Source organism: Malurus melanocephalus, unplaced genomic scaffold (assembly GCF_030028575.1).
Source record: "Malurus melanocephalus ecotype Western Australia unplaced genomic scaffold, MMel_1.1 scaffold_43, whole genome shotgun sequence".
In the NCBI taxonomy this organism is placed as follows: Eukaryota; Metazoa; Chordata; class Aves; order Passeriformes; family Maluridae; genus Malurus; species Malurus melanocephalus.
In genome coordinates, this window is record NW_026623275.1 from 123,649 (window position 1) to 136,316 (window position 12,668).

A 12,668-nucleotide genomic window follows, 5' to 3' on the forward strand; every position below is an offset into this window, starting at 1 on the left:
CTATGCATTACGTATGTACATACACATGAGTAAAAATATATATAAACAGSTTTTTCTGCCTTTTTTGATATAGCTTTCATGTCTTGAATGCGTTTTCATGCATCATTTACCTCTTAGAGAAAAAGCATTTGAGAAAAATTCGTTGAAGCAGCTTTAKGTCTTGGGTTTTCTGCAACATATTTACACTTGTATATCCCTCCCTTCTGAAACCAAAAAAGGACCATCTTCCCAGTAGTCTTGAGTGTTCCTGGATTTAGTCACCAGTTCTTTGAGGTTCACACATCTGTTTCTGGATTCTGTGGGGAAGAAATCTGTTGAATTTCTGAAGATCCATAAAGGAAGCTTTTATCCCTACTGCTTCTTGATTATTGCTGTCAGGACTTTTTGTTAGACTTTCCTTGGATTTTTCCTGGATAGGATTCTTAGGAAATCCTACAAGACTCTAGGGTAACATTTGAAAGTATAAACAATTAGCAAGTTGGAGGTTAGAAGTTCTAAATACCTGATGGAAGTATGGTAATTCCTTACTGCCCAGGTGATCCACTGAAATGTTATGGCTGAGTTYTTTTATGTAACTTGCTTACAGTATGTTTTTATGCAATTACTATTAATTAAATTTTTCTGTAAATTATTTCTGTGAATAGTTGTCTGCAAATTTTCTTACTTCTCCATTTTGGGCAGTCAAGGATAAATCTGTTGCAGTCTTAGACATTCTACTATTACCCTTAGTTTTTAGGTACTTTTTATTCTATTTACCTTCATGTTCATCTGAAAAGAAATTCCCTCCACAGTTAAAATTAAAGACCAAAAACGGAAGATTAATGGCCTTAACTTTAACTTTTACAGAAGTGAACATATTAGTTTTAACTCTTAACTCACAAAGCCTTATTTATCTTTTCTGAATTTTCCACAAGATCATAACCTTCTTATTTCCAAGGTAATATTCTAATTCTTAAAATTGCTCATTGAGAAGGTTTCTTCTCTCTTTACATGAATTCATATTCTTGTAATTCAGGTAACATATTTTTTGCTTTCCTTTTGGATCAGTATTTTATAGAGCAGTAAAAAAATACCCCAAAACAACAAAACAACATCCCCTAGCCTGTTCTGTGTATTTTGCTTTGCTTCACCCTTATTTACTACMCTGCTACCTCATTAAGGAATTTCAGCTGTCACACTCCCCAGCCAGTTTTCTTGCATTTGAAAGAGAAAGAATCGTTAGAGAGAATGATTCAGAGAAGAAATAGAAGCTGGAAGTGGGAGGTAGGAAGCTGGCTTTTTTTTTGTCACATTAAAAATAGTTGTTTTCCAAAAAAATATTTTAAATAGTACTGCATCCTGGTGAAGAGCAAAACAAAACAAAATTATTGAAGTGAATCGTTGCTCTTTCGTTGCTGTGTTCTATGAGCTGCAGAAATCCAAAGTACACGGTGCTCATTAGGCGTGTATGTACCCAGTGATGAGAGACAGGGTGCCAAGTTCAAAAGTGCATATTATTATCAGCACCTTTAATACTGTGACATCTCTGGATGACAGCAGTGCATAACAAGCTAATACTTTGGTAGATTATTAACTACTTTAATATAATTTTATCACAGCTATATTTGACTTTATTCAATTTTTCCTCKGGTTGTGCTGTTTCCGTCTCTTAGTGAGAGGGCAGCTGTTCAAAATAGACAGAAATTCRGCGTGGCCTATGGATATAGCTCTTTCTTTGTCCCTCATTATTTTTTCACAAACTTTTGAGAGCGAAACCAATTTGTGGATTTTATCCAAATGAACCAATTTTGTGGGTAAACTACAAATGTGTTTTGTTTCTTTCATTAATTCTTTGCCTTTTATGACTCTGCAGCTTTGTAAAAATTTTCTCTTGACTGCTGCTGTTGCTTTTCTCAGTAAGGTCCTACTGATCCTAGGTTTTGKCAGATGACAACATAGGGCTGCCTCACAGTAGGAGAACTGGTCTGAGTTCAGCTCCTTTGCTTCTCCTTTCTTCTCTTATTTTGCTAGCAATTTTGAGAATTCAGGCCCCAATTAGTTGATGATTTTTTTCTCCACTTAACATACAATAAGTTAATGCTTGTTTCAACTTCCACCACTTGATTGTCATAATTTTGGCCTATTTCCAGTGTTCAATTGCTCCTACTATGGGAAACAATATTAATGCTAGTACTGTTAAMCATCTCATCCAAATTAAAAACCACAGCAGTAGCCATCTGCATAAAAACTGCTAAACTTAAACAGAAATCCCTTGTCTTGGGAATGAAAATAGAGAGGAAAGCAGGAAATCAGAACTACCCATGCCTAGTCCTGCTTTTTTGAAGTCTGTGGGAGTTTTGCCACCAGTGTCAGTGAGGCATATTCAGGCTCCTGCATGCTGTGTTCTTGGGTGTTGTTTTGCTTAATGGAAAGTTTAATACACYTGGATAAAACTTACATTAATTAGATTGTGTAATACTTTTAGACAAGCATTAGCAACACTAGAGCAGCATATTTTGCTTTTCTAGTCCTAAATAAAGTATTAGGCTTGTTACATTTATAGAATACTTCACATTATTTGTTATGAAGTAAATACACTACTGTAATAAATGAATATATCTGTGGTGCCTATTCCTATTTCAAAATTTTTCTGGGTTTCTACCAGTGAGGTTTTAGGAAGGACTTGGACCTGGCCATACTACCCCACATCACTTCATCTTCAGTGTTACTGAAGGCAGTAAGGGACAGCCTTTACCAGGGCTGAGAAATATTTTAAAATGCCACATGTGTTCATTATGTGCAATATTTCTGYTTGAAAAACCAACTGAAAAATCACCAAGTAAAAACCCTCAGGTTCCTCCACAGTGCCCTGTTGGCATCTTGTGTCTATGACCTCTAAAGAAAGCTTTCATCAAAGATGGAAGAATTTSGGATTTCCTTTTGAGTGACTGAAGGATGATCCCTTAGTCTTCTGCTGAAACTTCCAGCCTTTTTCCAGCTTCCAGTGACTTGCTCTGTCTTTCCACTGACTTTAACTAGATTTAGGATCGGTCTGACATTGGTAGATGCCATTTTTAGAAAAGCATTGTATTGGAGAACAGAGAATGGGGGTTTTCTTTTTTGTTTCAGAACACAGTGCAAGTGTAACCAAAAACTCATTTCAGCAAAGACCAGCTTTTCAATGTGAGGGATTCCAGTCCCTTCTGTTTTGGCTCTTTGCAACATTCTCTAGTAATGAATAGCCTTCATACCAAATTAGCACATATTATAAGTGCTTTCTGTTGAAAGCCCATAGTTGATTGTATTCCCACACCAGATCTGCAAGGAGAAGCAAGGTCCAGAGACACAAGCACAGGCAAGAGGCATGACCATGGTGCTTGCAAAATTGTTCTGCTACAATGGTCATTAACTTAAAAGGAAGACCTAGGATGCTTTTATTTTTAGTAGTCCAAAAAGTAGCTGCAATTTTTAGTTTTGTGTCATGATGGCTCAGATTTCATATTCTAACTATAAAATCACCTTCCTCAAGGAAAGGAAACTCTTCATCCTTGGCATTTCTTTGAATGTGTCTATTATGTCAACTTTTTTTTTCTCTCTGTTCTGCACATTTTAATGCTTTGCAGTCAAAATCACCTCAAACAGAAGATTATTCACAACTCAGATGCTTTTTCTTTAGTTTCCCTCTACTTTCACATTTTTTTCTATCTTATTCTGTGTTTTCTAACATTTTGCCCGCTCTTTGTATTCTGTCTTCACTGAGTGGAGTTATGGAACATTCAGCTCTTTTTTTTCATCTGTCCAGTTAATGTGAAGTAGTTAATATTGCTCACAGGCAACTTTGTGGGCCTACCTTTGCTGTCAGTCTTCAGTTATAGCTACCCCTCACTGCTTATCTTCAGAGACAACACAAAAGTAAGATTTGTAAAGAATTTAATTCCGACATTTTAAACTATTTAAAATACACCAGGGTAGTTAGCAATGAAATTCCCAGTGACTTTTAGTGCAAATTTAGATTCCGTGAGTATTTAGCTTCTTTAAAAATGGTTCTTTATATTCATTAAATCAGTATTAACTATGAAAGAAATTAATAGTGATTTGTGAAACAGTTTGACAGCAGCAGTAAATCATTGTTAGCTCAGCCTGTCCAGTAGAACAGAAGGGAGAAATGTGYATTGCTGATTTATCTGTCAATGTGCAAGGCAGCCTGCACTGCWCGGTTGGCGTGGTTTGTTAATCCATCCTTGGGGCTGCCCTCACGGCGAGCGGTGACACCACAGCCYGTGTGTAGGCAGTGTCCTGGAATAGCTCTGAGTCACGCTGCCCGAGAAGAAAGCTGGCTTTGTGGTCCGTGCCGCGGCAGCGCAGGCTCCACCACCGCCTCCTGCGCTTCTGATGAGGATGCAGCCCGTGAAAGCCTCTCCCTGAGCCAGCTGAACTCAACAGACCAGCACAAAGTGGGATAGACTCTGGTCTTCCCCAGCTTTCCTGCTTGCTCCAGCTGTCACCATTTCAAAGAAAAGAGAAACACACTTATCCCTTTGTGTTTACCTACACCGCAGTCCATCTTTGTACATTGATGGCATTAATGTGGCTGTGCAGGTTACTATAGATAATGTGTAATTTGTGATTGATTACTGCTRTGAGAATCTATCTGCCTTTATATGGCACACAGTAAAAGATTTAAAGTTGAGTGTAGCAAATCCGGTGGCATCAGCAGAGCATGGCAACGTCACCTTTATTTGACTGCAGGTCTACCTTTTCCCCAAATTGAGAATTTGCTTTTCACCAGTATAATGTTTTCTTTCTGGGATCTGAGTGTGACAAAAGTGGAAGGAAGCACTCAACTKCATATTGCGTCAGCTGTCAAGTTAAAAGGTATTTATTTACTCTGGGAAGCTAGCATGAGTCATTCTGAAAAGTTTGTAGAAATTGTTTTCATTATAATATGGAGTAGGCTCTCATTAGACAGTATACATGACGTGCTCTAAGAGTTTCTCAGAAAACAGCAGATTGGTTTAAGGGATTATTTTTATCAGTGCTTCATAATCAGTACTTTTCTCYATAATTTTTCAAGGTAACTGCAASCAGTTCTACCTCATCTATCATTATCTGTCCTATTTTGTTAGCGTTATCCCTCTTCAGAGTTTAGGATGCTAAATATCATTTTGGTTAATTGGGAATCCTGGAACAGGCAGCTAAGCAGTAGTGGTGGCTGCTCAGAATGTCTGTTCTGCAGCCAGAGTGCTGAGGTAGGGAGTGGCATCAGTATATTAAGTTTTCCTCTTCTGAAGTRAAGGGAATAGACGAGTGAAGCCAGAATCTTTTAGGAAAGATGGTTAAGTGCCAGGAGACTCTGGGGCTGAAGTACTGGAGGGCTGAAGGAATTGGCAATCCCGTAGGCAATTTCCATGCTTCTGCTAAAAATAAGTGCCATAATAAACTTGTGCTGGTAATRTATCTGAGGTATATAGCATAAGCCCGCTAATGCATATCCACCCTACCATTTGCTATTTGCCATACACATGTCAAACACYCCACAGAGACCAAAGGAATGTTAGGAGGAACTCAGTATCTCTGGGAGCAGGGAAGGAACGACCTGGCCAGGGATAGCTGGAATTTCTCTGCTAAAATATATCTACTGGGAAAAGAAAGAGCCAAGCCTGCAGGTGGTCACATTTTTGCCTTTCTTCTCCAGCAACATGTTACCAGTAAAACATTGAATATGTCAAGAAAATTAGGCACATCTGGAAAGTGCAGTTCTGAGCTGTCATCATGGGGATGTCTTTCTGAAAGATTTCTTTTGATTGAACTCCTGGTCTATCTAGGAAGGAGTACTTGAAAACCCTACTAGCCCTCTTCAGCACCCCTACAGATTTTTTTCTACTCTTCTYCCTGTAGACAGCAAGCCCCTTTAGCTCACTGTTGCTTTCTCTCATGGGGGGCCACAGGTGAAAGCACCTCTGATGGGCGTGTGCCCTGCTCAGTGAATGTGTGCTGGCAGTGCCATGGCTCCCCAAGCTGCCAGGAACAGCTCACACACTCCAAAGGTCTGTCTTTATCCAGGCTGATGGGTATCCAAGGGCAAGGCTAAGATGAAGACAGCCCAAGCAGGTTTGCTTTTTCCTTTTTTTCCACATTTTGGCTCTCATGGACATCCAGTGTTCCATGCCTTAGTGGTTACCTCCTACTAGCCAGAGCCAAGCAATGCTCCTGGGTACTGACATACTCTCATCTCCAATAAGYGTTCCCTTTTGTCCCAGGAGGAAATTTCTGGGCCTTGCACTCTGGACTTATTTCCTGTGTCCTGCTAGAACTGTTTTGCTGTTCATGATTTTCCTTCCAGAAAAGCTATGTTTTTGGACAAGGGTGGGGTCTGTTTTAATTTTTTCACAGGAAAGAGGCWTGGGCACTTTGAACTGCTTCTTATGCTCAAGAAAGTAGCAGTGGGCTACAGTACAGAGCAGCCTTTAGTGCTCAAACTTCAATTACTCATCTGAGCAACTCGACTTTCCTAATTATGACTAAAAGCTTCAGAAGTATGTCAGGGTGTTTTTCACTCCATAAAAAACTTAAGGGATTTAAATGTTAGGCATCTGTTCTTTGTTAATCTTTAAGTCTTTCTCTGTAGTCAGTGTAGAGGTGGATCCTCTGGAGGATGACTTGTCCCACCCTGACAAGTTTTGTGAGGTGGGATGAATCAGCTCATAACTTCCTGAGCCATCAGCAATCAGATTTTTAAAATTAATTAGGGCCTATTTTCTGAACTCTTCTGAAAATATTTCTTAGCTCGTTTGATGACATGCTTTTTTAATGGTAACTAGAAGATGAAATTTCCCAACCATATTTTCTTGTTATGGCTCTATATATACAAAAATAATAATTTAGAGGTAATRAGCAACACTGTTTTGGTGACATTGTTCCATACTCAGAAAACCAGAGTTTGTCAGATATTTTTGTTTCCACACATTTGGCCTCTGCTGTTCTGACTGAAATACTTTGATAATTTTCTTTGCAGTTTTAATGCTTTGGCTCTTCTGGTTTATAATTCTACCAACAACATCAATTTAGAAGAGGAAGACATTCGACAGAAGCTYATAAGTAATAATCGAACCATAGAAGAAGGATATCAACTTCAGACTGTGGATGTTGATCCAGTGGGTGAGTAGTGCTCAGCTTTGTTACACATTTTTTTTTTTGGTTGTTCATAAATAAGCATTTTCTCTGTTAAAATAATCACACATTTCTGRACAATATGACTGTTTCAGGTTTTTAATTGTCCCTATAAGTATTGTTGTTCCACTAATCTCAGAGAGCCATGCTCAAAATACCACTTCTAACAGAAACAAWGTTGTCCAGATTGCTTTAGTTAATRTCTTRCTGTCTGGTTCAAAGAGGCTGGGACAGTTCCTGACAGCTCCTCTGGTGGTTTGGGGATGAAGAATTATATTTTACAGCCAGAGCTAGACTAGAATGAGATGTTTTGGATGCCAAGGCCCCTCATCCCCACTTCTCAATGTTGTTTATGTTCCTGCCAGTTGTTGCTCTTAATCAATCTTGTTTCAGCTCTCCTCTTTGCCCATTTAACTTCTACCAAAGGTTGYCCTTCCTTTCTGAGGGAGAAGGGGGAGGCTGGTGGAGTGCAGACAGATGCAGCACGCACATTCAGCTCTTTCCCTTGAGCAGCAGCAACACATGTGATCCCCATTGTGCATCTCTATTGCTACCCCATAGCAAACAACCAAGCTTTGCATTTGAGTGCTTGCAATTTTGTGCTGTAGACTGCTTGATCAGCTGAGGACAAGAAATGGAAGWTGGTTAGATGGAGAAATTTACTATTAACACTGATATACYCATTTTTACAGAAAAATGTTTAGCTGAAGAAAACCCTCCAAACTATTTTTGGCCAGATACCAGGCCTACTGTGACCAACTTCACATTTTGCCACGGGAGCTCAGTTCAGACTGCATCAAGAACCTGGTAGGTGTTCAGATATCTGAGAAGCTGARTTGCTTTAGATGCAGATTTCTTGTTATATAGTTACATATGAGGGTTGCCATTGGCTGGTGTTGTATTTCAGGAAGATGATTTCTTGTGAGCAGTCATGTGGATGCATTGGGAGTATGTACTACATTGTCAGGGAAAAAAGACTTCTCTACCRCTTCTATAGGGCTTAATGAGGCCCACAATTAATACATGTTCAACATGGCTGTAAAAATAGTACCTTCCCACAGAATGAAGCTGTTTTTTCAAGTCAAAGAATCACAGAATAGTTTGGTTTGGAAGGGACCCTAAAGATCATCTAGTTCCAAATCCCCCTGCAATGGGCATACCTTCCACTAGACCAAATTTCCGAGTCCTTTCCAGCCTGACCTGGAACACTTCCAAAAATGGGGCATCCATAACCTCTCTGGRCAACCTGTTCCAGTGCCTCAACACCCTCAAATTAAAAAAAAAATCTTCCTAATATCTAACTGAAACCTAATCTCTTTCAAAACCATTCACCATTGTCCTGTCACTACTTGCTCTTGTAGTAAGTCCCTGTCCAGATCTCTTGTAGCTCCCTTTAGGTGCTTCAAGTTCTCCAGAACCTTCTCCAGGCTGAGCAACCCAACTCTCTCAGCCTGTCTTTATAGGAGATGTGCTCCAGCCCTCTGATCGTGTTTGTGGGCCTCCTCTGGGCTGGCTCCAAGAAATCAACATTGTTCTGATGTTGGGGGCCCCAGAGCTGKWTGCAGGGCTCCAGCTGAGTTCCCATGAAGGCAGAGTAGAGGGGCAGAATAACTGCTCTCAATCTGCTGGCCATGCTGCTTTKRWKGRRSCCMRGRWWMSRWTKGSYTTYYKGKSTGCAAGCACATATTGCCCGGTCTTACTGAGCTTCTCTTCAACCAACATCCCTGAGTCCTTCCTCTTCAGGGCTGCTTTCAATCCATGCTCCTCCATCCTCTGTTTGTGCTTGAGATAGCCATGAGCCACATGCAGGATCTTGCACTTGGCCGTGACCTTTACGTTACCAAAACCAAAGCTTCACATTTGCTGCCACTCCACCACTACAAGCTGCATCGTGTAAGAAATAGAATAAAATTCTATGAAGATCAGATGTGTATTTGGTTTAGTCCAAAACACCTCATCTCATCAGAGGAAAATAAAATAAATTGTGAAACAAATATTTTGCCAATTAGTTAATCGTAACTGAAGTAGGGATAACCTTATGCCTAAAGATTTGAACTTGTGTTTTTAAGGTTTAGAACAAATTTTCCTTTAATGGAGGCTTTTTTTTGCAAACATCTACAAAAGGCTTTGACTCTGTAGCTCTATTTCCCATTTGAAAAATGGGAATATTATTACTTCTGTTTATATATTACAAAAACATTATGGCTTTGATCTCCTTTGAGTGCCTTACACTTGGTTATGATGATGCAATATTAATTAATTCCTTCAGTATTTAAGACGATTACCATTAAATGCAATACATTAGCCTTATCCACCCACACTGCATCTGGAACATGTTCTGAGAAGACCAGATCTTTTACTTTTTCAAAGCAGAATGGCAACATGGATATGAATCAGCTTGAGGTTCTGTGCCAGACAGGAAAGCAACCCGCATTATATTTAAATAACTCACTTCCTCAGCCTCCTAATCTTGTACAAGAAATGATTCTGACTGACCAACTTTTGTTGTAGAGTGAGTAGTACAGAAATCAAATTGTTTTAATGTCAGAGCTTCCGAATCATTAAAARTTAAGGTTTCTGGCCTGGCCTTTGCTGTCCTGTTTTGCCTAACTTTATTTTTCATTTGTGGTCTACACTATACCATTGATTGTTTGCATACAGCACTTCTCATTAAAAAAAAATAAATTACTGTGTTCTTCCCTGTGCTGTCCCTTCCTTGTCTCTGCMTCCACTAGCTTTTGTCAATACAGAGCACTGGTGAGATGTGTTTTGAGAGAAGAGGAAGCTCTTCTAACAGTCTCTTCTAATYGTCTGCATCCCACAGTGGGTGATTACCTCTGCTGTTATAATTATTTTGATCAGCTGAGGAATAATGTTTTTTTATCATGGGCTGAGTAAAGGGAAAAATTTTTTCYCATTCACTGTCCTGCCTTTTCCCATGCTATGACAAGATGATTTTCTTTAAAGAAAACTGAGGAAAAAGTGTGTTTAATTTGGGACCCATTGTTACAGGGTGACAAATATGATTGAGGGATTGGATCTTTCTTATGAGGAAAGGTTCAGTCTCGAGAAGAGACACCTGTGAGGGGACCTCATCAACATCTGAGTATCTGAAGGGAGGGTGCCAAGAATTTGGAACCAGGTTCTGCTCAGTGGTGCTAGGCAATGGGACAGGTGGCAACAGGCAGAAACCGATGCCTGGGAAGTTCCACCTGAATATGAGGAAGAATTTCTTTATTGTGTGAGTGACTGTGCACTGGAACAGATTGCCCAGAGAGGCTATGGAGTCTCCCTCCCTGGAGCTATTCAGGATGAAATCCTGTGCCATGTGCTCTAGGATGACCGTGCTTGGGCAGTGAGGTTGGACCAGATGACCCACTGGGGTCCCTTCCAAACTGACCCTTTCTGTGATTCTGTATTTTGCTATGGTAAGGCTTTAAAAATAAAAAAAAAAAAAAAATTGAATCTTTATATTTGCCTCTTACTTTGGACCTGAATGTGGTAGTGACCTACCCTAGTTTTCATTAATAGCATAGATTTTATAGCTTCACAGAGCTCCTGTGCATGTTCTTCTGAGAGGTCTTATAGCTTGCTGTTGACTTGATCAAAGCCATTTATACCAAAGAGAAATTACTGAAATAGCATTTGACTAGCCTTACTAGGGGCACAATAATTTGTGTCAGTATTTAAGTCTTTCCTGAAGTACAAGGCCAGAATTTTCATTGAAGAACTGGGGTTTCTCTCAGCACTATGATTTAAACAACCGTTTACTTTCACTGTCAATACACATACTATATTTCACTAGAGGCCATGTTGCTAGAATGTTGATAATTGAGAAAAGATGATCACTGTGACACCTACATAAGTATTATGAAATATTTATGTAATCTTGTTACTGTATTTCATGTGAATTTTGTCATTTTCCCTCTTTAGCTATTTGGGTCTGCAGAATTATACATCATACTGGGGTCAGCCTGATCTTAGAAATTGCACAGGTGGGTATATTGATGTTGGTCTTTGGAAGGAAATATTTTCTCTTCATGCTAAGGTGCTTAAAAACTTTCTAAAAAATTGATGCAAAGTAAATAATGAAACTCTGCGGATGTGCACCCAAGTTCAATTCAGCTCACRCATTAAAAACTCTGGATACTAATTACTGAATTAAATCAAATTCTTTGGGCTAGTGAAAAGAATGATGCACTCATCTGTATTTCCAAGCACCTACAGCAAGCTCTTGTTCCGAATTGCTTTAGTGGAGAAGCCTCTTTTATTTTCTCTGTTGATAGAGGTGTCCTAGGGAGCMTGACTACCTARCTCAGTYGATGGAGTACTTGCAATCAGATTAKATGAAAACATCACATCATGTAAAATGAACATTCCCCAGTGTTAGACTGTAGACAGTAAATTGTATTGTAAAAATACAACCCACATCTAGTGCAGACTAAAGAAGGCTGATCTTTCAAAATCTTATTTGGAAATTCCAATAAACCTCAAATGTTGTAAAAGGCTAGTGTTTATATTAGTTTTCTGTCCAGGTGGCGTTGAAATAACAGTTCAACATGTTTTGCCATTGGACACACTATCAAACTTTCCTGACCAGGAAGATTCTTCTCATAAAACTTGCTCGTGTGTTTTGTTTGCCAACCCTCTGATGAGTAAGAGTACCATTCTCTGAAAGAATGGACTCATTTGCAAGGGGCTCAGACTTCATTCAGAATGCTGAAAACAGTAAATACTTTTCCAGTAATAGAGACTTTGGACACATTTGTTTCACTTCAAGAGTGAAACTTCTTCCCAGTGAAAAATAAAGGATAGCATTAAGAGAAAGAAAAGGTCACATGCATTTTATTCCTTTTTCATTCAGTCATCCCTTTCAATAATAGTTCTGATTTACAAACTCATGTCAAAACAAAGAAAAGAACRACACAGCCAATTAGAACAGTATATAATCAGCAGGTTTTATATACTTTTTTACAAAGTTACAAATTTGACAAAAGGGAAAAATCCTATGTTCATTACAAGTGCCATAAAACATACTCTAGCTTTCAACAGTGATGACAAAAATTTGTATTTCTGGATCACTTCAGGAATGTAATGCATTATTTTCTCTTTTTGCTTGGTTGTATGCTCACAGAAAATGCAGCAGATATCGCCAATCAGCTTCTGAATCTCACTGGTGAGGGGCAGCAGCTGACTTCAGACAAAGTGAACGACGTTGTGCAGAAACTCAAAAAAATTGTGAATGATGAAGAAATTGATGAATCTCTGGGTTCTACYGTGGTGACAATTTTTTCCAATATTCTGACCAGTTCAGACAGTGTGTTGGCAGCCTCATCTTCAGAGTAAGTATTTCTGCATTTGRGAAAAGCTTTTGAGAGCAACCTGCAAGGCTGTAAAGTTTCATCCTTCCCTTTGCAGACAAACCAGAAAATACAACTTTTCTGATACCCATCAAAAAGAATTTTCCAAATTAGATGCACAAATATTTCTTCTTTTAGTGTGCATGACAAAGTATCTGG

General features: G+C 39.1%; 1 protein-coding gene across 5 annotated transcripts in view; it reads left to right on the forward strand.

Moving 5' to 3' along the window:
* The window catches only part of ADGRG6 (adhesion G protein-coupled receptor G6), a 109,368-nt gene that overhangs the window by 65,722 nt on the left and 30,978 nt on the right, over positions 1-12,668 (forward strand). For all 5 annotated transcript variants that reach the window (XM_057364816.1, XM_057364814.1, XM_057364817.1 and 2 more), the window contains 4 exons: positions 6,995-7,137; positions 7,842-7,956; positions 11,083-11,144; positions 12,284-12,491. In XM_057364816.1, the coding sequence (XP_057220799.1) occupies positions 6,995-7,137; positions 7,842-7,956; positions 11,083-11,144; positions 12,284-12,491 (528 nt within the window). The remainder of the gene's footprint in view (positions 1-6,994; positions 7,138-7,841; positions 7,957-11,082; positions 11,145-12,283; positions 12,492-12,668) is intronic.